Source organism: Natrix helvetica (genome assembly GCF_964273705.1).
Source record: "Natrix helvetica genome assembly, chromosome: 3".
Lineage (NCBI taxonomy): Eukaryota > Metazoa > Chordata > Lepidosauria > Squamata > Natricidae > Natrix > Natrix helvetica.
The window spans coordinates 145,542,308-145,569,298 of NC_138549.1; the positions used below are offsets into that span (position 1 = coordinate 145,542,308).

Sequence of the window (26,991 nt, forward strand, 5' to 3'; positions counted from 1 at the left end):
TATTTCCAAGAGTGGAGGATTCCGCCGGCGAAGCCCTCCCCTCTGCAGCAGTTCCAAGTCTGCGAGTCTCTTAACATTCCCGGATCAGATGTCATCAAACCTCTCAATTTTTGTCCCCCACCCCACCCCTCCGGAGGTTTACAGCTAAGGCGCGTTCCGCGCACGCGCAGGAAGAAAATCACGTTGCTAGGGTGGAGCGGCCCTTAGTTACCGCGTGTTGCCGCCGCCGCCGCCGCTATCGACGTTTCCTAATCGAGGAACCGACAAAAACATGGTGGCGACTCCGCAGGTAAATGGATTTCCTTGGGAGGGAAAGGGCGAGTTAGTAATACGGGGGAGACTCAACTATAAAAACGCTCGTTTGCCGTCCTTGCATCTACGGGTCCATTTACATGAAGGAAAACCGGGCTGGCCTTGAGATGCGTACAAGCCCCTCGAGCCGGAGGCTCAAACGTCCCTTTTTTGGGATTGTTGGAAGAGGGTTTTTACAATGCATGCGCTACCTCAAAGAGGAGGGTCTCCTATTTTTATTCCTTAATTCCTCCTAGTCCCAACCGTTGCAGAAGTATTAAAGCAGGGGTTCCCAAACTTGGCAACTTTAAGACTTGTGGACTTCAACTCCCAGAATTCTCCAGCCAGCATGGCTGGAGAATTCTGGGAGTTGAAGTCCACAAGTCTTAAAGTTGCCAAGTTTGAAGACCTCTGTATTAAAGTGTGGCTTTGAGAATTCTGGGAGTTGAAGTCCACAAGTCTTTAAGTTGCCAAGCTTGAAGACCTCTGTATTAAAGTGTGGCTGAGGAACTGTAGGCTCCTCCAACTGTTTGCAGCTGGGATCAGACCAGCATCGCCAAGGATGCTGGGAATGGTAGTTTAGCAACTTTTGGAAAACAAGAGATTCTCCTCTCCTGAATTCAACGGATGCAAAGAGCCTCCTCTTCCTGCCTGAAAAAAAAGGATTTTTTTTCATCAGTCCCTTGATGGAGAATATGTGGCAACACTTCCTTAGCAAGGAGCCTCGTTTCTAACATCAGGTTGATGAACAAAAAACCTCATCCAAGAGTCCTTGGACAATTCATTTCTGTAGAAGGTAGGCATGCTGAATGTCTCTCTAATCCCGTTTTAGAAAGCAAATGTTTCTACTAAAACCAACAAGTTTGTATCCTTATAACTATTCCCCTTCACAACATAGGGACACACCCACAGAGAACATGATAATTTCTCTTTCTGTGTGGACATATAGTCATAATTTTTTAAATATAGAACAATAGTTTTTACTACTGTTGAAGATGGTATTTTTTAACGATATTTTGTTGCAGAACATACACTTATAATGGGTAGGTTTTTACCCCATGTTAATGCAGAAGCAAAGGGGCCCATTGTGGTTTAGCATTACCTGTAGAATTACCAGATTTCTGAACAGATTAAATTGTTCACATTGTGAACAATTGAATTGTTAAATGACAATTAGAAAGAGGTAAAGGAGGATACACTATTTAACTTTCTTGACATCGGAGACAGAAAAAAGTCATTGGTCTACATGAATATGAAATTATTTTTTCTAGCATCAGAAAGACTGGCTTTTGAATGTCAAGAATGTGCTAGAATAGGTTAGGAGAAAATGGTTGGTGTGTAACTGATTAAAGTTGGGTCAATTTCAGTGAGAACTTGTTAAGTTGCAGTGACTAACCCGTATTTTTCGGAGTATAAGACGCACCTTTTTTCCTCTAAAAAGAGGCTGAAAATCTGGGTGCGTCTTATACACAGAATACAGCATTTTTTTGCCTCCGGAAGCCCCATCCCTTCACCAAAATGGCCGTGCATAGCCTTTTGGAGGCTTTCACAGAGCTTCTGGGGGCTGTGGAGGGCAGAAATGAGCAAACAAATGGGCCAGGTTTTTTTTGCCCCTCCCCCAGCAGCACTCTATAAGCCTCCATAAGGCTATGCATGCATATTTTTTGACAAAAAACGACCCGTTTTTGTGAAAAACTGGCCTTTTTGCTCTTTTTTGCCCCCACCCCCACCCCCAGGAGCACTCTGCAAGCCCCCACAAGGCTATTCATGCCTTTTATTTGAAAAAAAAAATAGGCCCGTTTTCGTGAAAAACGGGCCATTTTGGGGAGGTTTGCAGATTGAAAAACCTTTTTTCCCCCTTCGGAAAGCTGTTTCGTTAGAGTGGTTGATGAGTTTTAGGTGCTACAGGTTGTCAGCGATTTTCTTCTCCAGCACATGGATAAATACACCTGGAAACATCTATCTACCTACCTACCTACTCTCTCTCTCTCTCCCTACCTACCTACTGTATTTATATCTCTCTCTCTCCCTCTATCTACTTATATGTCTACCTACCTACCTACTCTCTCTCTCCCCCTACCTGTCTACTGTATTTCTCTCTCTCTATTTTTCTCTCTCTATCCCTCTACCTACCTACCCACCTACCTATCTACACACTCTCTCTCCCTACCTACCTACTGTATTTTTCTCTCTATCCCTCTACCTACCTATCTACACTCCCTACCTATCTACTGTATTTCTCTCTATCTCTATTTCTCTCTCTCTATCCCTCTACCTACCTACCTACCAACTACACTCTCTCTCCCTACCTACCTACTGTATTTCTCTCTCTCTATTTCTCTCTCTCTCTCTTTCTATCCCTTTATCTACCTACCTACCTAACTAATCTCTCCCTCCCTCCCTACTGTATTTCTCTCTCTCTCCCTCTCTCTCCATCTACCTACCTACTTTAAAAAAAAATTGTCTCTTCAAAACCTGGGTGCGTCTTGTACTCCGATGCGTCTTATGCTCCGAAAAATACGGTGTTTTTTTTAGGGAAGATTGTGCTGCAAAGAAAAGCTGATCAAGAAGAGATAGTTTGTACAGTAGATTCCAGAAAAGCCAAACAATATTTAATTTTAATGCTATGCTGTCAGATGGAGGACATTAGGACAAGTTTTCCTTGAATTAAAGGCTGGTTCAGACTTAATTAGGGCTATCCTAAAAAGGATGCTGTGTCCTAATGTCCTCCTCCTTTTAGAATAGGCCTAATTATGTCTGAACCAGTCTTTAATTCTGTTCCTCAAGGACAGGCATAGATTAATCAATATAATTCCTTCTATTTTTCTAGCTGCAAATGCAGCTACATTGTGGAATCGTATAGTAATATAATTCATGGTTTTTCACCAAGAATTGTAATCCAGAAAAGATGCTGAGAATTACATTAAAGAGCATACTATTTTCTTTCCTGCAGCTATAATTATCAGAATCTCTTTAAATTTTTTGAAGTTGTTTTGTAAATATGCCCTCTATGTACTACTAATATATTTGTGTCATTGAAGATAATTTTATAACAGTTATCTATGACTAAATATTTGTTCATTACTTGGTAGAAAAAATGTCTGGAAAAAAATAATATTTAAAGATATTTTTTTCATTATTTGCTTAAAAAGGAAGTTGGGAGATCCTTTTTTGCTTTAAATAGAGGAATTATGAATTCTTCATTTCCTGTAAATTATATAGGAATGGGATTTTTCACACCTCTCTTTCTGTCCTCCCCCAACAGGAAAAAATTCAATGGGCAATAAGGATGTATTTCACATTGAACCCCTAATATTGGAATTTTGGATGTCTTAATTCCCAACATGCCATTTTTACATCATATGCATACTTGGTTCCCTTAATAGCAGGACTTTGAGAGTTCATTATGCAAATAGAGTGTTTTTAGGGAGAAAGTATAATTGAAAACATTATGAATGGTAATTACTATTACAGAGGTGGTATTCAGCTGGTTCTCTCTAGTTCGGGTGAAGCTCCGCCCAACTACCTTGACATAATGAGTGCGCACTGTGCATGCGCAGAAGACGGTGTGCATAGGTAGGGAAGGTAAGTGAATCCCACCGCTGGACTATTAGATCAATTTTCACTTTCATAATTTCATTTATTCATTTGTTTGTTGAATTTATATGACTCCCCATCTCAAGGAAGTGACTCTGGGCACCTAATAATATTGTCTTTAGAATTGCTATAAACAAGATAACAAATTTAATCTTATTTTTTTAAAATACTATACTGCATACTATGCTAGAGACAATATATATTAATTGATATTTATAACATTGATTTGCTGTTCCTTTGTTTATGTAATTGTACTTTTTTTTAATCTTTAAGATAATTATGGAGGGAGATCTTCGGAATATTATTATCTTCAATGCTTCCAAAAAAGAAATTTTTACTATGAACAGTGGTTATAGGATTTTACAAAAAAAACTTCGTAGTAACTGGAAAATACAGAGGTAGGTGGAATTCATCGTATTTTATGTCTTTTTTGAAATCTGTAATTTGTTCTGATCTATATCTGTTAAATTAATAAACATGTCCTAAAGTTTTCCTTAAAACAGATTGCATTTCTTTTTTGCTTTTTCAAATGGTGGAATGAGATTTCTTGTTTACTTGTTCCTAGCTTAAAAGATGAAATCACTTCAGAGAAACTTTCAGGAGTAAAACTCTGGATTACTGCAGGACCCAGAGAAAAATTTACAGCTGCTGAAGTATGTGCTAGCATTGAATACATTATCTGTTTATTGTCCAGAGGTTAATTATATCTTAAATATTGAGAAGAACTTAAATATTTATCATAAGATTTATATTTTGGTGGGGAAACAGAAAGGTTCTCTGTGCACATTTTGCTATGTACCAAGGAACAGATTAGCTTGTAAATTTCTATCATAAAATTGTATGATTGATCATTTTCTTATTAAAAATACACACATTTTAAATGGAAAATGAGATTTTGGAAATAATAAAAGATATAAATATTACAAGTCATGTAGTATGACTGTCTTAATATTCAAGACTGTCTTAATATTCTTATTGACTAAGAAAAAAGTATGAAACCATACTTTTTGTACTTATTGTATCAATAAGTTTTTTCTGCTTTTTTTTCCCCTTCTCAGTTTGAAGTTCTGAAGAAATATCTAGAAAGTGGTGGGAATATCTTGGTGATGCTGGGAGAAGGTGGTGAATCTCGTTATGATACTAACATCAACTTCTTATTAGAAGAGTTCGGGATCATGGTCAATAATGGTAATAAATTACATGAAAAATTTCTACTTTTACAGTTTTCAAAATGTATCCAAACTCCTAGTTCAAAATAGAAAACAAATTATAACTCAATATCTATTTTGACATCTTTTATATTTTCACATCTAGGCTAATAATTGTCTAAAAAAGAAAGGTAAATTTGGTTGTAGTTTTGACAAGTATTTTTATTCTTAATATCTGTTGATTTTGGAAATAATCCTGTATAAGAACATATAGCTATCTTTATGTTACTTTTTCATTGCATTGATTTTATATTATTTCAATTTATTGCCTGTTTTCTTTTATGTTGTGGTAAACCACTTAGAGATACAACTGTATGATATACTGTGACGACTCTTCTTAATTGTGCATATTTAGTTTTGTATATTAACTATAATCTAATGTTTCGGTATTTTTTAATAATTTCTATAAGATGTCAAGAATCTGACTTCAGGCAGTTATATAGGTTTTAGGAATGAATGGATGAAACATAGATATAGGAAGCAGTAAATAAATGTATTAAATAAATAATATTAAATTTTCATCTGAATATGTCATGTTTGTTATAGTTGCACTCCTAATAATTGGACAGTATGATTTTTAGTTAAACATATGTTGCTATACTGCCTTTGTTGCTACAGCTATTCCATTTGGGCGGTAACTTTCCTACATATTAAAATATCAGCAATCTATTCCATTTGCCACATATACATAATATGCTCTAGCAGAATTCTAACAGAAGGTCCTTGGTTTATAGTGAATAGCATGCCAAGCTGCAGTGTGCCTGGAATAATAGCAGTGCCCAGAGCATGGAGACAATAAAAGACAGCTATCACAGTGGACCTACTAAAGAGAGTCCCTGTGCCACTGCACTGCTCTCATTTAGTTTAACTGTGAATTTATACTTTGCTAGAATTGTATATCCACCACTGACCATAGATTCATGATTTGAAATGGAATTAATTATGCCCATGAAATAGAATCTCTATCTTGAAGGAATGTACTTCAGTAACTATTTGTTTGTCTTTCTTTTAAGATTCTGTGGTGAGAAATGTGTATTATAAATATTTCCATCCTAAAGAAGCCTTGGTGTCTAATGGAGTTTTAAATCGGTAAGTCATTTACCGATTTAATAAATGGATAATAAATCATTTCAGGCAAATTTTATTTAAATCACTGTTGATTTAATCTCAGTTGATTTTTTATTTCTCCCAATAAGGGAAATCAGCAGAGCTGCAGGAAAAACAGTGACTGGGATAATAGATGAAGATACTGGTGGAAATGATTCGCAGTAAGTATCCTGTATGCTACATTGTGCATGCCATTTTTTTAAAGTGAGACCATTTTTATAGGGAAGTATTGTTACTATATATGCATGTGTGTGTGTGTGTGTGTGTGTGTGCACGCGCGCGCATCTGGAAATGCACAGTGCTGCAATGTTTTAAAATTGGCCATGACATTCTTTGCATCTTTTTTCTAGGGCTCTCACTTTTGTATATCCGTTTGGTGCTACATTAAATGTGATGAAACCTGCAGTGGCTGTTCTGTCTACAGGCTCTGTCTGTTTTCCTCTTAATAGACCCATTTTGGCTTTTTATCCTTACAAGGTACGTTACTGAGTTACAACTTCGGTCCAACTTTATGATAACATATTTCCTCTGTATTTTGCCATTTGAACATACTGTGACGTGGTTTGAAACACAAGGGTATTAACAACTACTCTATTCCCTTGCCCACCTGGTTTAGCAATTGTTAGAAATAGATACTGCTATCATTAAAACACTTTAAAGTTGTGGAGGAAATTCCTGCTAGACTGGAAGGAGGTGTTAAGAAGGAGCCAAGTTTAGAGTCTTTGCACTATAGAAAGCAGCATAGGTCTAACCCAGTGGTCGGCAAGCCGCGGCTCGCGAGCCAAATGCGGCTCTTTAAACATTTTAATCTGGCTCTTCTGTGTGCCGGGCGCCCGCTTCCCTCCCTCCTCTCGGGCTTCGGAGGGAAGCTTCTGCAAAACCCCGGCGAGACAAGTCTCCCAGGCTGTAATTTGCCGAGCTGTACGCGCGCGCCTGTTTTCCACGGCGTGGAGCAGCGGTGAGATTCTGGGCGGCAAGCGATGATTCCGGGGGCCATCAGTGGGGGGGCAGGGTCCCCCCTCGCGTTCCTCATCTTCCCGGATGGCCCCCGGAATCATCGCTCGCCGCGCAGAATCTCGCCGCTGCTCCACGGCGTGGAAAACAGGCTCGTGCGCACAGCTCGGCAAATTAAAGCCTGGGAGACTTCTTGTCACTCGCCAGGGCTTTTGAAGAAGCTTCCCTCCGAAGCGTTCCGAGGGAGGGCTGTAAACTTCCCTCCGAAGTCTTGGGAAGTTCTGAGGAGCCCCCCAAGCCAAAACGCCGCTGCCAGGTAGTTAAAAGTACCTCTCTGATTCGTCTCTGTTAGTCTCTCTCTGATTCCCTCTCTCACTCCCTCTCTCTGTTCCTCTCTCTGTCTGTCTGTCTCACTCACACACACACTGTGGTCACCTTGTTGAGTGTTCCAATCACATTTCAAATGTGATTGGAACACTCAACAAGGTGACCACAGTGTGTGTGTGTGTGTGTGTGTGTGTGAATGAGACAGACAGACAGAGAGAGGAACAGAGAGGGAGTGAGGGAGGGAATCAGAGAGAGACTGACAGACACACACACACACACAGAGGGGGAGGGAGGGAGAGAAAGATAGACAGACAGAGAGAGAGACACACACAGAGTGAGTGATTAAGTGAATGAGTGAGAGACAGACACACCCACATACACAGAGTGACAGAGAGAGAGGGAGGGGAGAGAGACAGAGGGAGAGACAGAGACAGACACACACACACACACAGTGAGTGAGAGACAGACAGACACACACACACACACACACACACAGAGTGACAGAGATGGGGGAAGGAGGAGAGAGAGACAGAGATACAGAGAGAGAGAGACAGACAGATAGACACCCAGAGAAAATGACAGAGGGAGACAGAGAGGGAGGGAGGGAGAGAGAGACAAAGAGCCAGAGAGAGAGAGAGAAAGAAAAAGAAAAAAAGAAAGAAAGTGGGAGAGGGAGATGAAATTAAAAGCAACAACATACAAACCTGACTTACTCAAACTATCCAAGGAAATGCAAGGCCAATGTTCACATTAGTGGTTGTGACTTTGTCAGTCATTGTCAGGATGTAATTTTCTCTACATTGTAAGGCAAATTTTATGGAATTTAACGTTATCGATAAATAATATCGTTCTAAAGTTTTTATTTTATTAGTTGTGTTATTTGTATCCTCCCCACCTATGTGGATACTTGCATGCGGAATATTCTCAATAAAAACTTATTGAAACTAAAAACAGTGTACCATCCTATGTATTTTCGGTTTTAAAAATGCGGCTCTCCAAATAAATTTCAATCGTGGTTTTGGCGAGATTTGGCTCAGTTGAAAAAAAAGGTTGCCCACCACTGGTCTAACCAACTCCAGAATCCATGAAGACTTATCTTATCATTAGGGTAGCAATGGCGAACCTTTTTTGGCTCACGTGCCATAAGAGGGGGGAGCGCAGGGGGGTCATGTGCAGGCGTGCTGCACCCATAATGCAATGCGTGACCCCCCCAGTGCGCATGCATGCACTACAGGCGTGAGCCCCCCCCCTTTTTTCATGCTTTTTTCACCCTCCCCAGTCTCCAGAGGCTTTATAGGAGCCTGGGGAGGGTGAAACCAGTCTCCCCTGCCCCCCTGGAAGCCCTCCGGAGGCTTCAGGGACCTTCAGGAGGCTTCCCTGAAGCCTCCGAAGCAGTCAAAAGGACCCTCCGAGCATGCCCGCTGGCCAGCTGACAGGGTAGTGCCTTGCGTGCCCTGACAAATGGCACCGCGTGCCACCTGTGGCACGTGTGCCATAGGTTCGCCATCACTGATCTAGGGAATGCAGTCAATCATGTGAGCTTCTTCTAATATAGACTAGCAATAACAAAACAATCACTTCATAAATGCAGGGCCCAACATAGCAGAACAAACCAATCAGGACTAGATTTAGCAGTCTGTCTATATTTAAAAGTCAAAGGCCACTTTTTTGAAAACAGCAAGTCCACATTTTGGACAGAGAGGACTGCTGGTTTAAAAGAGGAGTTAAAGGGGCCATTAATTTCAGAGTTGAACAGCCCTCTCTCAACAGAGGAGGAGTGATATGACATCTTTCATCAGTCTACAACACAGTCTTCTCAGCAGTTCCAAGAAGGGTCCATACTCATTTGCATTACTCTGGTGACGCTAAGGACACAGATAAACCTCCAAGGGGCCTTAATGAGACTCTAAATGAATGCTAATGATGAACTGTCTGCAAGGAATATAAATCCTCCCATTCTCCACCATCCAATCAGAGCCAAAGATGCTTCTTGGATGAGAAGTGAAAGGTCTTCAAAGAAAAAGAAGAAAGGCCAGTTGCTTCTTTAAAAAGCACCTTTGAAACAATCTGGATGACTGTGAATCTCCATAGATGCAATAACATTTTTGTTTGAGACTGTTCAGAAATGGTTCTGATTACTTTTGCCTGACAAAAATACAGTATAGTGATTATAATTATTATAGTTATTATTAAAATCTAGACCTAGGTCTCAAATGTCATCTACAGTATTTGCAGTTGACCAGGTCGTGTGTGTGTGTGTGTGTGTGAGAGAGAGAGAGAGAGAGAGAGAGAGATGCAGTATTATACATTTGTGTGTGTGTAAATGAAGTGAGTGTTGGTGGATTTTTTAAAAACCAAATGTGCCTATTATAGGGATTTATCTGTTGTCTATTTTTCAGATCAGTTAAAATGAACAAGAAAATATGGAACATTTGTGTATATTGTTGATTTTTTTACTGGCTCAGGAAAAATAAACTTAAAAGTGGTGTCTTAAATCTTGATTAATCCTTGTTTGCTAACGAAATGATGTTAATTTAAAATAATATCACAATAACCAGAGCAATTGTTCAGATCTCTGTTGATCAGTGGTTTTCTTCATTATATCCCCTACATATTATAAAAAATATACCTCACTCTTAAAATGGAATCAACTTAATCTAAATAGTACGTTTTAGATTTTCCGTTAGATGATGATACTTCATATTTGTACTGTCTTACCTTTATTATTTGATAGACTCAAGGTGGCAAATTAGCAGTATTGGGATCGTGTCATATGTTCAGTGATCAGTATTTGGAAAAAGAAGAAAATACCAAAATCATGGTGAGTCATTGTTTAATCTTATGTCTTTTCAAATGAAAGATTGGTAATTTTTTCCCCTGAAGCTCAGTGTAACACAGCATATTTAAACCAATGCAGGTAGAAAAGTTTGCTGCTTTATTCCTTCCTTCAGACATATTTATTATGTGTTCATGAATGCAAGCATGGATTTATGAAATTTATATACTACTACAATCAAATATACTATATTCTTGGGTTGTTGGTTTTTTGATACACTGATGCTAAGCCAGCCAATGGGGAGAATGCATTTAATGCTGATACAATATTTTCAGGCAATTCAAGAATTTGTAAACACATAATACTTGATTGCTGGACCAAACACTAATTCACTAATACAGTAAAAGTTTTAAAGCCCATTAAAGGTAATCAAACTTTCACAAAGATTAAGGAAACGAAGGAATTGAATTGTGGGACCAGGTTTTTAATCATAGTTGTTTAAATGCTTTACAAATGTAACAAATTTCTGTGGTTTCTTAGGAAGTACTTTTCCAGTGGCTTACAACAAATGACATTCACTTAAATCAGATAGATGCAGAAGATCCAGAAGTAAGTATATATTATATGTGTATATGTTGATGTACATAACCTTTATTGCACAAACCATAAGTTGTTATAAAATATTATAAAAATTAAACAAATTCATGAGGCATCATGTAATGGAAATGAGAGACCACTTTTGTCACAAACAGAAATAAATTTGAAGAAGCAAGATATAACTGTTTTCAGATAAATATTTGGAATTTAAAATTAGTTTAAAAAATTAGTGCAATGTGTCATACTTACATGTGATTTTTCTTTTTAGTGTAATTCTAAGCCTTAAAGAAATTAAGGCTATAGATGTGACGAATAAATTTCAGGTAAAAATATAATTCCTACCGGTAAATTAAAGGAAGGTATCAAAGGCTAATTAAAAAAAACATAATAGTTAGGTATAGGTGATCAGCTGGACCAATGCCTACATTTACCTCTAACCAAAATTATTTAAAATAAATTATCAGCAGAATCAAAAAGGAGGCTGTAAGAACTACTTAAAGGCATATTGAGGCATATTGTGCAGACCGTAGAACACCACTTAGCAACATTTTGTAAGACAGAGTCAGGCTGAACTGATAATAACAGCTGGAGGATTATATGGAAATAACAACTCCTGCCGAGCTTTATCCTAGTAGAAGTAAATCAAAACAACATGATTCAGCATGTGAATTGTTCCTCCACTGCAGAAGTACAATTTACCCTCAAGCTGAACATGTCAATATCTCCCCTCAGTAACATTGGTGGGAGCACATTAACTTTGATCAAAGAAAACTTCTCTTGAATGTAGGTTTGTTACTTGGTTGAAGTATTTTACTGGGGAGAATAGATGAGTAGATTTAGTTGGAAACATAGACAAGGTTGATAGGTCAATTTGTATGTTAAATCCAGACTGTTACCTTCCCACCAAAGGTGGTTCTTATTTTTCTACTTGCATTTTTACATGCTTTCGAACTGCTAGGTTGGCAGAAGCATGTGCATTTAGGATAACATAATTGGCATGGGGCTTAGAGTTGCTTCAGTACTTGAATGACAAGTTCTATTGGATGATTATTTAATTACAAAAACCATAACTTTTGTTTTAAAATAGTTGATTTCAGACATTTGTCCTCAGCAAAAGTTGGCAACATATTGTTCATAGAGGTGATTTCTTTTCTGGTATAATTCTAAATCTTTAAAATATAGTTGCATCAATTTGCGTATATTATGTGTTATTTATATCAGCCTCTCTTAATGTTTTAACAAAAGGCTTTGTAAGTAACTGTTGGGGTCCCGATATATCTACAAATTTAAACAATTACAAAGCAAATCTGATGAGATTATACAATCAGGGCAAATTGTCAGAAGACTATAAGAGCATGAACTATTTGTGCAAAAAAATACATTTTCTCTCAATAAGAATTCATCTAGACATGTTTGCATTAAAATGTTCCAAGAATCTTGTGGGGTTTATCCCATGTAAGTTTCTAAATGGAAGTATTATCCTGTATTTTATCATTATTCTATGACATAATGAAGATCTATTTTTTTCTGGCCCACCTTTAGCCATACCACAAAGGGCAAAAATATGCCTCAAAATGAAATTTTTAATCCTATATATGTCCTTTCCTATTTTATACTTAAAATAGGACCATTACACAGGACATGTTTGATAGTTTTAAAACTTTTACAACTGGGAGATTCGTGCCACTCCTTATTGAGATGTTATAATTACCATGACCAAAGTTTCAATATTTTGTTACGACCTTTGAACGAATTTAGATTACATTGAAAATATATTGTCAGATTCATAAAAGTATTTGGCCTGATTAATAACTTGTCACAATTTAAGTTAAAAGTTTTATTTAAGCAAAATATATGATTGTGCTTTATTTCAGTATCCAATGCTCCCCTTTCACTACCACCATTCCAAGTTGGATTTCACAACAAAAAATAAAATAATTTTACAATCAGTGTTAACATGAGTATATTCCGACCAAAGTATTTTGTTATTTAAAGCAGTGACATGCAGTCAGGTGAGGCAGGGGAGGCAGAGCCTCACCGCTCTCATCATGAAAATATAAAAAAAATTACTCCAGGAAGCCGTGAAAGTGGCTGGGAGAGGCGCGCGGCTTGCTTTAGCCTCCCTGGACATCTCAGCAGCAGCCCCACGTGTGCCGATCTCGCCATTTTTTACATCGGGCGAGCCCAGGATCCTTGCAAGGGGAATGGGACGTGTGCAGGAGGCTCCTCAGCTCCAGCCTCAATCAGCGCAGCCGCGGTCCCCTTCATCTTGCCTCAGGAAGGAGGGGAATGGGACCACGTGTGCAGGGGAAGGGGATCGCGGCTCTGCTAATCTGAGGCTGTGCACTGAGGAGCCGCCTGCACACGTGGTCCCATTCCCCTTGCAAGGATCCCGGGCTCCCCCGATGCAAAAAATGCCTAGGTACCGTGTTTTCCCGAAAATACAACCTGTCCCGCGCTCACTGACCTAGCGTTATCCCGAAAGCGCCAAGTTACAGGAGCCGGGGATGGGGGGAGTGCTCACGTTGCTTGCCGCCTTCGGTATACCGCTAGGTTGGGGAGTGGCGTTCTGTCCGGCCAGAGGGGAGAGTTGACGGGCGGCTGCTCTCTTGTGAACTGGCTCCCGAAGAGCCAGGCACAGCAGCAGCCGCCCGGCAAATCCCTTCTCCAGCCGGGAAAAGCGCCATTCACTGACCTCAGCAGCCGCCCGGCAAATCCCCTCTCCAGCCGGGAAAAGCGCCATTCACTGACCTCAGCAGCCGCCCGGCAAATCCCCTCTCCAGCCGGGAAAAGCGCCATTCACTGACCTCAGCAGCCGCCCGGCAAATCCCCTCTCCAGCCGGGAAAAGCGCCATTCACTGACCTAGGGGGTACCAAGCCCTTGCGCAGCTCTCCCAGGCCACCGCTGCTGGCTCCTGCTGCCTGCCGCTGGCTGCTGCTGCCCCCCGCCGCCACGCTCCGCTCCGCGCATAACTTCCAAACTCCAAAACTTCCAGCATCGGCCACTCTAGGAGTGCTCTCTATGGTGGGCCGGCTGCCGGACAGAGAGTTTTCCGGACAGAGTCTTCCAGCAGCCGGCCCACCATAGAGAGCACTCCTAGAGCGGCCGATGCTGGAAGTTTTGGAGTTTGGAAGTTATGCCCGGAGCGGAGCGGGGCGGCGGGGGGCAGCGGCGGGCAGCAGCAGCCAGCGGCGGGCAGCAGGAGCCAGCAGCGGTGGCCTGGGAGAGCTGCTCAAGGGCTTGGTACCCCCTAGGTCAGTGAATGGCGCTTTTCCCAGCTGGAGAGGGGATTTGCCGGGCGGCTGCTGAGGTCAGTGAATGGCGCTTTTCCCGGCTGGAGAGGGGATTTGCCGGGCGGCTGCTGAGGTCAGTGAATGGTGCTTTTCCTGGCTGGAGAGGGGATTTGCCGGGCGGCTGCTGAGGTCAGTGAATGGCGCTTTTCCCGGCTGGAGAGGGGATTTGCCGGGCGGCTGCTGAGGTCAGTGAATGGCGCTTTTCCCGGCTGGAGAGGGGATTTGCCGGGCGGCTGCTGCTGTGCCCGGCTCTTCGGGAGCCAGTTCACAAGAGAGCAGCCGCCCGTCAACTCTCCCCTCTGGCCAGACAGAACGCCACTCCCCAACCTAGCGGTATACCGAAGGCGGCAAGCAACGTGAGCGCTCCCCCCACCCCCGGCTCCTGTAACTTGGCGCTTTCGGGATAACGCTAGGTCAGTGAGCGCGGGACAGGTTGTATTTTCGGGGAAACACAGTACCTAGGCATTTTTTGCATTGGGCGAGCCCGGGATCCTTGCAAGGGGAATGGGACCACGTGTGCAGGCAGCTCCTCAGCGCACAGCCTCAGATTAGCAGAGCCGCGATCCCCTTCCCCTGCACACATGGTCCCATTCCCCTCCTTCCTGAGGCAAGATGAAGGGGACCGCGGCTGCGCTGATTGAGGCTGGAGCTGAAGAAACCTCTCCGTTTGGGCTGCGCCCGTGCGATTGGAGCAACCACGTGGTTTGATGACGTCACCAGCCTCACCAGTCATAAACGTCACCGCACGTCACTGATTTAAAGCAGTTTGTTATTCAAAAGTTTTGCATTAGGAGATGTATTTTCTCATAATCTAAAGATGGAACAGATTGGTTTTGAATTCAGGTAGTACTCAAATTGCAATCATTTGTTTAGCAACCATTTGAAGGTACCCAGCACTGAAAAAAGTCACTTATAACCAGTCTTTCCACTTAGGACTGTTGCAGCATCCCCACAGTCATGTGCTCAAAATTTGGGTGCTTGGCAACCAACATGTAGTTACAATGGTTGCGGTGTCCCAGAGCTATGTGATTTGCCATTTATAACCTTCCCAGCTACCTTCCAACAAGCCTAATCAGTGGGGAATCTGGATTTACTTCATGACCCTGCAATTCAGTAAAGAACTGCAGGTGATTTGTTTAAGATCTGTGGGAAAAGAGATTGCAAACTTGGGTGTCCTTTACTTAACAACTGTCTTGCTTAACAACAGAAATTCTGGTCCCAATTGTGGCTGTAAGTCTAGGATTACCTGCATACTGCTAAATTTAGCATCTTGACTAGAAATTAAAATAGACTTATTTTATATTTATATATCTTAATTGTATATTAGATATGTAAATATATTAACACCCATTTTTTAAAAATCCCAGCTGCTACTTTGCTCTTTTTTTTCCAGATTTCTGATTATACAATGCTTCCTGATATAGCCACTTTGTCAGAACGTTTACGAGTTTGTCTGCAAGAGGGAGATGAAAATCCACGAGACTTTACAACACTGTTTGATATGTCTATTTACCAGCTAGATACTACAGCACTTCCGAAAATTATTAAGTCAGCATCTGAGTGTATTTGTTATTCTTACAATAATAGCTTATTTTTTAAAAATATAATAACAAATTGGATTTAAATATTGCATGCATTGGCATAGAAATCTACAAGTCTACAATGTATATATAATTATGATCTATTTTGGATATATATAAAACACTTAAGAAAGCAAACAAATAAGTCATTAATGGACTTCTATGTATGCACCAGAATGTTTTAAAGTTATAAGAGTTGAGCTATATCAACCCAGATTCAGAAAGAAGAGCAAATAGTAACGGGCTGTGGCCAGGAAAGTTTTTTTTCCCTTTTCTGTGCAGAAGATTGTGTTCCTCAGTGGAATTGTGAGAAGAGTACTGGATTTATGGTTGTTGTTCTTGGTGTGCTACTTGTTGCGCTTATATCTACGTTTCTTCAGTGCAACAAGAAACACAGCATTTTCCAGGGCGCTGCTCTGGAGAGTCCAAAGAAGGGTTAAACACAGCCAATCTGCCCAGAACTGAATTGAAAACTTTAAGCCACGCCTCTGGTGCCGACTCTCCCCAGATTTTTTCAATTCAGCTAGCCCAGTAGACGCTTTAAGATTTTCTCCAGTTCTAAGATTGATTCCTTGGACTCTCCAGAGGAAGAATAATTTTTTAAAACAGCATATTTAAGGATTTTTAGAGCAGGCTGGTGAGTTTAAATTTAAGTTTGTTTTTTTCCCTTTTTAATTGGGTTTTTCTCACCCTTTCGGCTCTCCTGGAGTCCGGGGCTTTGCTCTGGCTCCTAGAAGCCACAGGCAGCTGTTGGGGGAAGCGTGTGGGTCGGAGTGCCGGCGCCAGCGCTGTTGGGGCACCCCTACTGGGGGCCGATTCCCACTGGAAGCCCTCCGTTGCAATTTGTGCTTCTAGCAAGTCAAATTGCTGCGTGGGCTTCCAGGGCAGCCATTTTGGCTTCTTCCCTCTTTAAATTTGGCGTGCAAAGCTCCGGTGAGTTCCGGCCGCCATTTTGGATTGCGCAATCTTCCGGCTTTACTTTTAAAAGTTTTTTGCCGCAGCTGCCTGGTGCCTGGCTCTTTGCAGGAGCTGCGTGGAGTCAGACTTGGCCGGTGTGACCGGCGACCTGGGCCCCAATCCAAGCAAGTGATAGCGGCGTGGGATCGTGGCCTGCTGGGTCGCCTCCCTTACTCTCCTGCAGGCGCTGGGAGCGAATTCTGCTCGCGCCTAAAAGATTCCAAGCTACTTCAGGCCTTGCAGTTTCTCTGTCTCCTCAGGAGCATCGTGCTGCGGTGGGCTTTCTGGAGGTGGTGAGTGGTGGTTTTCCCATCCCCCTACTGCCCCAACCAGTGATTGTTACCATGGCAGATCAGGCCCCTGAGACTTCTGAGGGTGTCTCTTCCAGAGCCCCTGTAAGACAGGCCGGGAAAGCAGCCAGGGAGGCCATTAGAGGGAGTAAGCCTTACTCCAGGCATGGCCCCAAGCAGGGCTCAGGCCTAGACAAAGATGCATTAAGGCGACAGAAGGCCTTAGAAAAACAGGTTTCCAAAGCCCAACAGCAGGCCCAATCTTCCCTTTCGGTGTCTCCTGGGGAGCCCTCCAGGGAAATTCCTCCAGCCCAGGGAGGCCCCATTTCTGATAGTGAAGAGGAAGGGGATTCCTTGGCCATGGCAACTTCTCCAGGCCATTCCATGGCTGATCAGGCTGATCTCTTTGCCTGTCCCTCTGATATGGAGGAGGGACCAGCTCCAATGGGGCCCTTAGCCCCTCAACAGCCGATCCCCGGGCCCACTCAAGGGGTTCGCCCCATTGAGGACCAAGGGCCTAACCTATCCACTGAAATGCAGGAAATAATTAACAGGGCCATTTCCCAGGGCATTGAGGCAGGCATGCGAAAAGGTGGCAAGCGCACTCGCAAGATCCACCATTTGCAACCCCACGAGGATTCCAGAGAGATGACTCCTAGCCTTCCACCTCCGTCCCTGCATTCTTCAGTGGCCTCCGATGAGTCAGACTGGGAGGAAGAAGAGGAATTTCTTCCTAGGCAGGAAGCTGAATTCTCTGGGGATGAGGCAAGCCCCGCCAAAAAGCCGGCCTTTTCAGGCTTATTTAATTTGGATAATTTCAAAACCATTTTAGATAAGGCTAAGATCTCAACTCACATGGGGTCCACCCCCCCAGCTCAGGTGGTTGTAGACCCTGATGATCTATCTGGGGATCTCTTTGAGGAACCCATTTCGGTCCAGGAAATAGTTCCTGTACCCAAGATGTTCCTCAATTTAGTTCAAAGACAGTGGGCGCAGCCAGCTACCATGGCTACCCCCAGCAGCCATGACAAGAAGCTATATACGGTGGATGCCAGCCTGGAGGAGCTGCTCAAGCTCCCTCCTATCGATCCCCCTGTAGCGGCTCTTACCTCCTCTTCTGTGCTCCCTCCTGACCTGTTGGAGGGGCTCAAGGCTGAGGACAAGAGAACCGAAACTGCTTGTCACAAGACCCATCAGGCAGCTGCATGGGCCATTAAGTCCTCCGCTTCAGCCTCCTTTTTCTCCAGGGCGGCTCTCCTGTGGCTGAGGCAGTTGTTGAGGAAGATACCTGCCAAGGACGTTAAAGTCAGGCAGGATATCAATAAAATCATGGCAGCCACAGAGTACACTGCTGATGCCACTCTGAATGCTGCTAAGTTTGCCTCGCGTGCCCTAGCGTCTAATGTTACTTCCAGACGCCTCCTGTGGCTTAGGCACTGGAATGTGGATATGCGCTCCAAATGGAAGCTTGTTACTGCCCCCTTTAAAGGGGACAAGCTGTTTGGTGAGGTCCTTGATCCAGTCCTTGTGGAAAACAAGGACAAAAAGAAAGTGATGCCATCAGTCACCAAAAAGCCTGATCGTAAAGGTCCTGGCTCTTACAGGAGGCAGGCCTTTCGGAACAATGAGCCCTCCACCAGCTCCGCCCCCTATCATCGGGCGTATCCCCAGCAGGGTGAGCGGTCTCAGGACCGTCAGTCCTTTCGAGACAGAGGTCGCCAGCAGCCCTTCTCCAAGCGGCCATTTCGGGGGGGCTCCGGCTCCCGACCCTTTAGGAGGTATAAATGACCATCACAGGTCAGCTCCCATAGGAGGGCGGTTGCAGTTGTTCCACGCCAAATGGGAGCAGACCACGTCGGACCAGTGGGTTCTTCAAACGGTCCGCATGGGTCTCACTTTAGAATTCTGGTCCCCCCCTCCCCGCCACTTCATCCGGTGTCCAGTTCCCTCAGGGTTAGTCAAAAGATCCCTCATGGAACAGGAGATAAGGCACCTCAAGGAGATCAGGGCCATAGAACCTGTCCCAGCAGGCCAGGAAGGAAGAGGGTTTTACTCCATCCTGTTTCTGGTCCCCAAAAACTCAGGAGGGTGGAGGGGGATATTAGATCTAAAGAGGTTCAATCACCATGTGACATATCGCAGGTTCAAGATGCAGTCCCTCCAGTCCATCTTGGGGTGCATCAGGCCAGGCGATATACTAACGTCCATAGACCTCAAAGAGGCCTACCTCCACATCCCTATCCGCAAAGCCCACCGCAAGTTCCTGAGGTTCTCTTACGCGGGCCTCCATTACCAGTACCGGGCAATGCCATTCGGCCTGTCATCGGCGCCCAGGACATTCACAAAGGTTCTCGCAGCCGTGGCGGCTTTTCTACGGTCACGTCCGGTCAGACTCCATTGTTACCTAGACGATGTTCTCATTCTGTCATCATCACATCAACAAGCTGTCAGCGACCTAGAACACACCATGCAGGCGCTCCGGGACCACGGGTTCACCATCAACCTGGAAAAAAGTCATCTCGTCCCCACGACCAGACTGAAGCATCTAGGGGCTGTCATCGACACCACCTCGTGCACGGTATCCCTGTCTCCGGAAAGGGTGGCCAGCCTTCGGGAGATGGTCGTTCAGGTGCAGCAGTCACATCTAGTCAAGGTGGTTCAGCTCTCACAGCTCCTCGGCAAGATGATCTCGTGCCTGTCAATCGTGCCTTGGGCGAGACTTCACTCCCGTCCCCTTCAGTGGCTCCTGCTCCCATATCAAAGAACAAACGAAAGCAGCTCAACAAGACTGATTCCAGTTCCAGCAGAGGTACGTCGCTCTCTAAAGTGGTGGTTGTCTCCGGCCCTGTTAAAGGGGTCGCCATTCAAGGAGCCAGTCAGGCTCACCATCACAACGGATGCCAGCCTGTTCGGTTGGGGGGCCCACTGCCACAACCAGCTAGCACAGGGCAGGTGGTCCCCTTCCGAAGCCGCTCACAGCATCAACTGGCTGGAGCTGAGGGCAGTCAGGCTTGTGCTGAAGCGCTTCCAGAGCACCGTTCAGGGCCACCACGTGCGCATCATGACAGACAATGTCGCCACCAAGGCGCACATCAATCGACAGGGGGGAACGCGCTCCAGATCCCTGATGAAGGAGGCGGAGCTCTTGGGTCGATGGGCGGAGAGGTATCTCCTTTCTCTTCAGGCGGAGCACATCTCGGGCACGAGCAACACCCAGGCGGACTGGCTGAGCAGATCCACAGTCGACCACTCGGAGTGGCGTCTACATCCGCTGCTGTTCCAGCAACTGTCCCAGAGGTTCGGCCTCCCGCTGGTGGACCTGTTCGCCACCGCGGCCAACGCGCATCTTCCGCGGTTCTTCACAAGGTTCCACGACCCGAGGGCGGAAGGAGTCAACGCGCTGCACGGCCCGTGGCCGAAAGGTCTGCTTTACGCTTTTCCCCCGCTACCTCTTCTTCCCAGAGTCATCAGGAAGATCCTAGCAGAGGAGGCGGAGGTGCTGCTGGTAGCACCGTACTGGCCCAGGAGAACCTGGTTTGCAGACTTGGTGAGTCTTTCGATCACACCACCGTGGCGGATTCCTCCACAGGATATCTCTCTCAGCCAGGGGGCCCTTCAACATCCAGAACCCCAGTGGCTGCAGCTGGCCGTCTGGCACTTGAGAGGGATCTCCTAAGCAGAGGCAAGTTGTCAGACAAGGTGATTGGCACCATCCAAGCGTCACGACGGCAGTCCACGACGCGCATTTACGACGCCACTTGGAAATCCTTCGCCAGCTGGTGCACGGCTCATGGTACGTCTGCGCCCCTTGCTTCGGTTCCTGTCATCCTGGACTTCCTGCAGGAAGGTTTGGACAAGGGCCTGGCACCTAACACCCTGAGGCGCCAGGCAGCAGCCCTGTCAACCATCCTCTCAGTTGAGGGCTACGCATCTCTTGGCCGGAATCCGACCATCCGCAGTTTCCTCAGGGGAGCGACCAACCTGAGACCCCCAGTGGTCCACAGATACCCATCTTGGGATCTCAATGTAGTGTTGCGGTCCCTCATCGGGCCCCCGTTTGAGCCCATTAAGACGGCCAGTCTCAGACACCTCACATTCAAGACGGTTTTTCTGGTCGCTATCACGTCTGCTCGTCGCATATCGGAACTGGCTGCCTTGTCAGTCAGAGAGGACTTGTGTCTCATTCGTAACGACAGAGTAATCCTGAGGCTGGACCCTTCCTTCATTCCGAAGGTCAATTCCTGGTTTCATCGGGCGCAGGAGGTAGTCCTTCCGGATTTTTGTCCGCATCCTCGGCACCCGAGGGAAAAGCGCTGGCACATGCTGGATGTGCGCAGGACTATTCGCAGATACATCAAGCGCACGGCCAGTTTTCGGAAATCCGAAGCAACAAGAAACACAGCAATCTCTTCTTTGTTTATACATCTGCCTAAGAATTAGTTGTACCTTTTTTTAAACCAAAACTTCTAATTAGCCTGTTTCTTGATGCCAGTTTTATTCTAAGAGTTATCATTTCTGGACTATGGCCTTAATATATAACATCCTTTTCCTTATTGACCAATAGCACTTCATTGCTCAAGTTCTATATAAGTTTCTATTTTTGCATCAAAATTTTTTGAATTTTAGATTCTGATGCAAAAATAGAATGCTTTCAATTATATGGGTAAAAATATTAACATTATGTGAAGTCCACAAGGTTAATTGGAGTATAGTCCTAATCAGAGTTCTTTTAAAGTTGCCCCATGCAGTTTTGTAGAACTTACTCCCTAACAATTGTGTTTAGGAGTATACTTAATAATATTATGTTCTGAATTAGCAATTTGATGTTTTACATTTATTATCAGATTATGTAATCTAGCTGTATTTTACAGGTCTTATGAACAGCTGAATGTGAAATATGAACCACTTCAGCTAATTCAGCCACAGTTTGAAACACCTTTACCTGCACTCCAACCAGCAGTGAGTAACAGTGTCATTTGTTGTTGCTACAATAAAATAATTGTGTAGGGAAAACATGTATTTTGATTCTGGATATGAGATTTGATCCATTAGCAAAAAATAGCCAGAATACATCCGTTAAATTAAGAGGTGAGTATTACAAAAGATGGATAGGAGGCACATTTACTACTGGAATACCCGTAGTAAAGGTGAATCAAGTGTTTGAAGGAAAGGCTAAAATTTCAGATAAAGGCTAACAGAAATAGAGATTTTCAGTAGCTTATAAACAGCCTATTACTTTCTTGTGGATATTAAAATGCTTTGATTAGTATCCTACACCAATGTTTCTTAAAAAAAAAAAAAGGACAAATCAGACATTTTTGTTTCATCTTTTTGCTTATTAGGTTTTTCCACCAGCCTTCAGAGAGTTGCCTCCTCCCAGCCTGGACTTGTTTGATTTGGATGAAACTTTTTCTTCTGAGAAGGCTCGTCTTGCCCAAATAACAAACAAGTGTGAGTAGTTCAAACATTTGTGGTGAGTTTGCTAAGCTAATTTACAGAATGGTTGAGTACTTCAACAACTTGAATCCTCCACAATGAGCCATGATTTCAAACTAAGGTTGGCCAAATTTGCATCTATAATTTTCTGTTGTTTTCTCTAGAAGTGTTAATTTATGAATAGTGAATCTAGGGTGTGGGAGGTGTTACACAAATATATACAAATAACGATTTCTCCATGTCTGGGTTTGTGGTAGAAGTAATTTTGACCCGTTATTTTAACCGTTTATTTTAGGGATTCTATATTTTTGGATTGGTATATTTGATATAAAAAGTCCATTTTGAAAATTTTGCAATTGGAGAAGAAAGCATGAGGAACAAAGCCATAAATTCTTGATCAGGAGAAGAGACTTTCCCACAAACTTAGACATAGAAATTCTGTTGTCTAATTTTAGAGGAGGGGTGTCAAACTCATGTCATCACAGCAGCGTCACGTGACGTATCAGGACTTTTTCCCCCTTCTCTAAAATGGGCATGGGCGTGGTCAGCACGGGCTAGGAGAATGACAGCCCTGTTTTAGAGAGATCCGTAGGGTTGTTAGGCCACTTTGGGTTTTTAAGATGTTCAGAAGTATTGTAGCCAGACTACCTATTCAAGAGAAATGTGAAATATTGGCAGGTGGTACAGCTGTTATTGTATTCAATTTTGCCTTTGGTTTAAAGTACCATTTTTAAAAATTTAGTCCTTAGTTTTAATTCTCTGTCAAAGTTTCTAATTCACATAATTTCTTAACATCTATCAAGACTTCTATTAAATCTTTTAAGACATAAATTTTAATTCATTTTTAAATGTAACTGTATCTGCACTATAATTTCCATGATTTTTTTAAAATGGAATTATTTTGATAAACTAAATCTGGTTTTGATAGTAAATTATATTTGGTTATAAATTGCTTTTAAAATATGAAAATAAACTGAAATAATGAGACACTATATGCCTAAATGACTATAGAATATTGGGACAATATTTCTGTGATAATAGAAAAATCTGTATAATAAAGATAGATTATTAATATTATTCAGAGAAAACTCATATAAAGTTATAGAAGTATATGATTAGTGTTATAAACAAAATAAATAACATTATCCGATGTGTTAGAAACAGAGATCATCTATTATATGTGGAATTGCCTATTATTACTTGCATGTAATGAATACAACTGAAGAAAATATATTTCATTATGGCATTCCATTAGATCCTTTGGTTTATTTTTCAGTTGTACAAATTAATTTGTTCAAACAAAAGCAATGTTTTAAAAATAGTTTTGTATGCAAAATATGAAAGATAGTTGATGTTTCTGTCAGTAAGATAATAGTTACAAAATATGTAATAATTTGTCATTATAGCAGAGTCCATAATTTATAAGATAGTGGCTAAAAATAGATGAAATATATAATCATTTAAGCTTTATTGAATTTTATAAAACTTATTTCACAATGCCTTCCTGCCAAAGTTCAATAGCAATTTCAGCTTACCGATTATTTCTGTTATTGCTTATAAGTAGGCCTGTTGTTCAAAGCAACAAATGTGTGAACATTGAATGGAATGACAGATAACACTTAATGTTTTACATGAACCAGTTGCTGTTAACTATCTCTTTCCCTTACAGTTATGTCAATGTTTTTTATCAATTATAAAAACAGATGTTTCAAACGACTTTCTTTATGCTCTTTAGAAGATGAGGCATTATAAATTATTTATAGAAATAGGTACCATGGCTCCATATAATATTTGCATCTATGTGTAGTAATATTTCTTTGTATTTTATTAGGTACTGAAGATGATCTGGAATTCTATGTCAGAAAATGTGGCGATATCCTAGGGGTAACAAATAAACTGCCAAAGGAACAGCAAGATGCCAAGCATATACTGGAGCATATTTTCTTTCAAGTGGTGGAGTTCAAGAAGCTAAATCAAGTAATTATTAAACATTTTCCTTCTAGCCATATATAATGGTTTTACAGGTGGTCCTCATTTAACGACTACTCTTCAGCAACCATTCAAACATGTGATTGTGCTGAATGAGTAGTAGTTATCACTAATCTTTGTACTTATGGGTGTCATGTCCCTGTGGTCACATGATCGCAATGTTGGCACCTGGCTCACAGTTATGACTTTAAAGCATCTCATGGTTATAGTAACCAACTATTCTAGTTACTCAGAATAGTTCTATGTACATTGATTTCAGTGGTGGGTTTCTGCCGGTTCGCACCAGATCGGGCGATCCAGTTGGTCAATGAACCTGGAAGTAAGTTCCTGCCCCGCCCCTGTCACTCACTCGCAAGGCCTTGGCGTTTTTTGCATCGCGGCTTACTGCAAGAGAGAGGGAGTAAAGACCTTTTCCGGATTGTTGCTGGTGGAGGTGCGGGACCATGCTCACTAAAGCAAATCCGGGAAAGTCCTTTGCGCCAGCTGGAAAAGGTCATCACTCCCCCCCCCCCTTGCAGCATGCCCCGATGCAAAAAATGGCGAGATCGGTGCACTTGGGGCTGCTGCTGCAATGTCCAGGGAGGCTAAACCAAGCCGCGCGCCTCTCCTAGCCACTTTCGTAGCTTCCCGGAGCACCAAGAACCTTCGCGCTCTTCTCTGCGCTCCTCGGCTCCTTGCGACGGCAATAGACGTCCAGAAGCGGCGGGGTCCGGAAACCTTAGCTCCAAAAGCCAATTCTGTACATCTATTGCAGTCGTGAGGAGCCGAGTAGAGCATGGATAAGAGCGCGAAGGTTAGGGTTACTGAGCAACGTGTGTGTGTGTGTGTGTATGAGGCTAGAGTTATGCCCCCCCCACGCCCTCCCTTCTGGGGGTCGAAGTACCTCAAAGGGACACTGAGAAGACATTTCTGAGAAGAGAAACTTCTCCGGTCGCGCCTGAGCTGGTGGAATGCCGGCAACTACCAGCCCGTCACCAGGGAGACAGTCAGTGAGGTGAACCACGTGGTTGCTCGGATCACGTGGTTCACCTCACTGTCTCCCTGGCGACTTGGCGCTCCACCAGCTCGGGCGCGACCGGAGAAGTTTCCTCAGTGGAGCTCCTGAAAGGGACAGGCAGGCTGCCACCACTCCACTGAGAAGACATTTCTGAGAAGAGAAACTTCTCCGGTCGCGCCCGAGCTGGTGAAGTGCTAGAAGGGAGTGGGGTGGGGGGGAAGGAGGAGAAAGGGCAAAAAGGAGAAAGAAAGGAAGAAAGAGGAGGTAGGGGATAGTGGGATCCTTGCTGCTTTCTGAGCTTGGTGGTTTTCTTACAGACATTTCATTACCAAACTAGGTAACATTATCAGTGCTAGAAGGGAGTGGGGTGGGGGGGGAGGAGGAGAAAGGGCAAAAAGAAGAAAGGGAGAAAGGAGGTGGGGGATAGTGGGATCCTTGCTGCTTTCTGAGCTTGGTGGTTTTCTTACAGACATTTCATTACCAAACTAGGTAACATCATCAGTGCTAGAAGGGAGTGGGGTTGTGGGGAAAGGAGAAGGAGGAGAAGTCGAAGGACAAAAAGGAAAAAGATAAGGAAGGAGAGGACTGTGGGGTCCTTTGGTGTTCTCTGAACTTGGCCGGCAAGCCACTCCCACCCGGTCACATGTCCGGCAAGCCACTTCCACCCGGTCACATGGCCGGCAAGCCACTCCCACACAGGAGGCCACACCCACAGAGTAGGTTCCAAAAATTTTTGAAACCCACCACTGATTGATTTATATGACTAGGGAATTTCCAGAATTTGAGGCAGTACAGTACAGAAAAAAAACCAAAGTTAGGTAGTTGATAGGATGACCTGAGTTGCTGATGAAGTATCTCTAAATATTCTTGTTTACTAAAGTCAATTTCGGATAATAAAAATATTTTCCAATGATACCTTTAGAAATTTAAAAGCTAGGAATGGAAACTCCATGATGATGTATGATGTACTTTAATATATTTTTTCTCTTCTGAAAGGAAAATGACATTGATACAAGTGAAGTTGGATTCCAGGGTGTTTTCTGAAAAATCCAAAGTATAAACAATGTGTCTTTTTGGAAGAAGAGGAATCATAATTTATTGAACAAGCACATGACAAGTGACTGTTATCTGCCAATTTTCTATATATACACTAGGTTGTAAATATGAAGATAATCTAAAATTTTGAATGAGAAACTGTATTAAGTGGCAGTAATTTTGATTTATATACATATATATATATATATAATATTGTATATTTAATGTGTTTTTTAAATAAATCATTTGTACAATTTGAAATTCTTGTTTGATTAGTTTGTTCTCTAAAGATTCTTTTGAGCAATTGAAATATGTATAATGGCTAGGGAAATGTGTAATAGTGATTAGTTATTGCAAGACATGAAACATAGATGGAATTCCATGAATTAGGAAGTCTTAAAGGCCTCTCTTTGGGTACAGCATCAGATGAGGAAGTCGGTTCAGCAATTCATGATCAGAAAGGCCTTTAAAGTAGTTTGTAGAGATACATAGCTGTATTAAAATTTGTGTCTTACGTGATGTTAAAAACGATCAAGGATATTCTCATTTTGAATTA

General features: G+C 42.9%; 1 protein-coding gene across 2 annotated transcripts; it reads left to right on the forward strand.

Annotated features, from left to right (window-relative positions):
- On the forward strand, positions 1-26,687 carry IFT52 (intraflagellar transport 52). Of its 2 annotated transcripts, none has more exons than XM_081946192.1 (14): positions 1-289; positions 4,162-4,286; positions 4,454-4,541; positions 4,947-5,076; positions 6,110-6,185; positions 6,293-6,364; positions 6,554-6,680; positions 10,219-10,305; positions 10,801-10,869; positions 15,545-15,699; positions 21,850-21,937; positions 22,321-22,429; positions 24,246-24,391; positions 26,397-26,687. In XM_081946192.1, the coding sequence occupies exons 1-14, from the start codon at positions 272-274 to the stop codon at positions 26,442-26,444; spliced, it is 1,338 nt and encodes a 445-aa protein (XP_081802318.1). In that variant the 5' UTR covers positions 1-271; the 3' UTR covers positions 26,445-26,687. The 2 variants fall into 2 exon arrangements, with proteins under 2 accessions (XP_081802318.1, XP_081802319.1); XM_081946193.1 differs by lacking the exon at positions 1-289 and adding an exon at positions 761-1,087 and having other exon boundaries at positions 26,397-26,686.
- The last annotated feature ends 304 nt before the right edge of the window (positions 26,688-26,991 follow it).